This window comes from Lipotes vexillifer, unplaced genomic scaffold (assembly GCF_000442215.2).
Source record: "Lipotes vexillifer unplaced genomic scaffold, Lipotes_vexillifer_v1.1 scaffold322, whole genome shotgun sequence".
NCBI lineage: Eukaryota > Metazoa > Chordata > Mammalia > Artiodactyla > Lipotidae > Lipotes > Lipotes vexillifer.
The window spans coordinates 613,009-615,438 of NW_006776528.1; the positions used below are offsets into that span (position 1 = coordinate 613,009).

The 2,430-nt window shown below is 50.5% G+C and overlaps 1 protein-coding gene across 1 annotated transcript in view; it reads right to left on the reverse strand.

Moving 5' to 3' along the window:
- JAM3 (junctional adhesion molecule 3) overlaps positions 1-2,430 on the reverse strand; it is a 52,636-nt gene that overhangs the window by 2,066 nt on the left and 48,140 nt on the right. Inside the window, exons 6-7 of the mRNA XM_007450405.1 lie at positions 647-799; positions 25-227 (exon numbers count right to left, since the gene is read on the reverse strand). Of these exons, the coding sequence (XP_007450467.1) occupies positions 25-227; positions 647-799 (356 nt within the window). The remainder of the gene's footprint in view (positions 1-24; positions 228-646; positions 800-2,430) is intronic.

The window sequence follows — 2,430 nt, forward strand, 5'->3', positions numbered from 1 at the left end:
CACCCCCCTTCTGAGGGAACTTACCAGGGTGCCTGTGTCAGGGTTGAAGAGGAAAGAGGAGTTTCGGAACCGGGGGTTGGCCCTGGAATCTGTGGGCAGTGGCACGTCGTTGCGGTACCAGCTGTAATGCGGCCGGGGGTAGCCCTCGCCCTCCTGGCAGGTCAGCGTGGCCGCCTTGCCCACAGGCACAGCCCTCGGCACCCTGCACAGTGGGGGCACCGGCTTCACTGCAGGAGAAGCACGGCAGGGGTTACGGTCAGCAAGAGGGCCCTGTTCTTACCACAGCCCACAATGAACCTGCTCCTAGTAAAACGAGAGCCAGCCGGGCTCCAGACACTGCGTCGCGGGCAGGCCCGCTCCCCTGCGGCTCGCGCTGCCTGTGGTTGCCCCCGTAGGTGACCCCCCGGCGTTCCCAGTGCCTCCACCCCCTCTAGCAGGTGGACAGAAGAGGCAGAAGCTCCCCTTCTCTCCTCACCTCCAACCCAACGCAGGCAGCCTGAGCTTCCCCTTCCCCACCCTGCCCCGCCAAGCGCCACACCCTCGGGGATGTGACCATAGAAGCAAAGGAAGGAAGGAAGCTGGTCTTCTCCCCACAGGCAGGCGCGTGAGCCGAGGGCAGGGGCCACCACCCCACGTGCACCCGCACCTTGCACAGTTAACTCGATGACAATCTCGTCAATCTCCTTGCGGTCGTGCCGAGCAACCACCTCACAGCGGTAAAGGGCTGAGTCTGTCCGGGTCACGTTCCAGATCTTCAGAGAGGTTTTCCCCAGCAGTTCTGCACGGCCGGCCAGGTCTCCTGTACAGGAGAAGACAGGGCACTGAGGGGCTTTCTACAGACAGCTCTGCTGCTTGAAGGAGGAGGTTCCGGGGCCATCTCTGGTGCCTCGGCAGGAAAACTGCAACTGGCTCGTCTCCGTTCCTGGAGAACGCCGAGCACCAAGGGAGTGCCTGGGCTGTAAGAGGACTGACAGACAGCATTCCACAAATGGTACTGGGACACCTGGGTACCCACATGCAAGAGAATGACGTGGACCCCTACCTCACAACACACACCACACACAACACAAACCTTGCTGCACAAGCTGAAACTGAAACCCTTAGGAAAAAACAGAGACGTGAATAACCATGACCTTGGATTAGACAGTGATCTCTTAGGTCACCAAAAGCACAAACCCACACACACACAAAGTTATATCAGCCTTCACGAGCCTTTCATAAAAAATTAAAAACTTTTGTGCTTCAAAGGACAGAAGCAAGAAGACAATCTGCTGACTGGGAGAAAATCATATATCTGACAAGGGACTAGTATACAGAACGTATGAAAAGTCACAATTCGACAAATAAACAACCTAATTAAAAATGGACAAAGGATTTGAATAGACGTTTCTCCAAAAAGATAAGACAAATAGCCAATAAGCACGTGAAAAGATTCTCAACATCATTAGCTGTCAGGGAAATGCAAATCAGAACCACAACACCACTTCACGCCCCCTAGGACGACTGGAATCAAAACAGTGGATAATCTCAAGTGTTACTGAGGATGTGGGGGAACACACAGCCAAGGGACTGTAAAATTGTCCAGCCACTGTGGAAAAGAGTTTGGCAGTTTCTTAAAAAACTGAACGTGATACCACATGACCCCACAATTGTGCTCCTGCTAATCATCCCCAAGAAGTGAAAAATTACGTTTGCACAAAAACCTATACAATGTTTATGAACATTATTGATAATAGCCAAAAATGGAAACAACCCAAATGCACAGCAGTTGATGAAATGTGGCATATCTATAATGGAATATTATTCATCCATATAAAGAAGAACGGGGACTTTCCTGGTGGTCCAGTGGTTAAGAATCCGCCTTCCAATGCACGGGACACGGGTTCAATCTCTGGTCAGGGAACTAAGATCCCACATGCCGCGGGGCAGTTAAGCCTGTGCTCTCTAGAGCCCGTGCACCACAACTAAAGATCCCACATGCCACAATGAATATCCCACGTCCTGCAACTAAGACTCAACAAGGCCAAATATTTTTTTTTTTAAAAGAACAAAGTACAGACACTTGCTACAACATGGATGAACCTTGAAAACGATACACTAAGTGAAAGAAGCCAGGACCAAATATTGTATGATTCCATTTACAGGAAGCATTCAGAACAGGCAAATCCACAGAGACAAAGTGGATTAGTGGCTGCCAGGTTGGGGAAGAAGGGACACGGTTTCTTTTGGGGGCGGGGATGTGCTGGAATCTTGACAGTGACGGCCACATGTCTTTGCTGAAAGTACTAACCACCAACTACAGGCTTCAAAACAGTGAGTTTCATGCTATGTGAATTACTGTGTCTCAACTAAAACATTTTTAAAGCATAAAGGACACAGTAACTCTTTCAAAGAAGCACAAAGAACCCGGGTACTGACAAATAGGGAAAG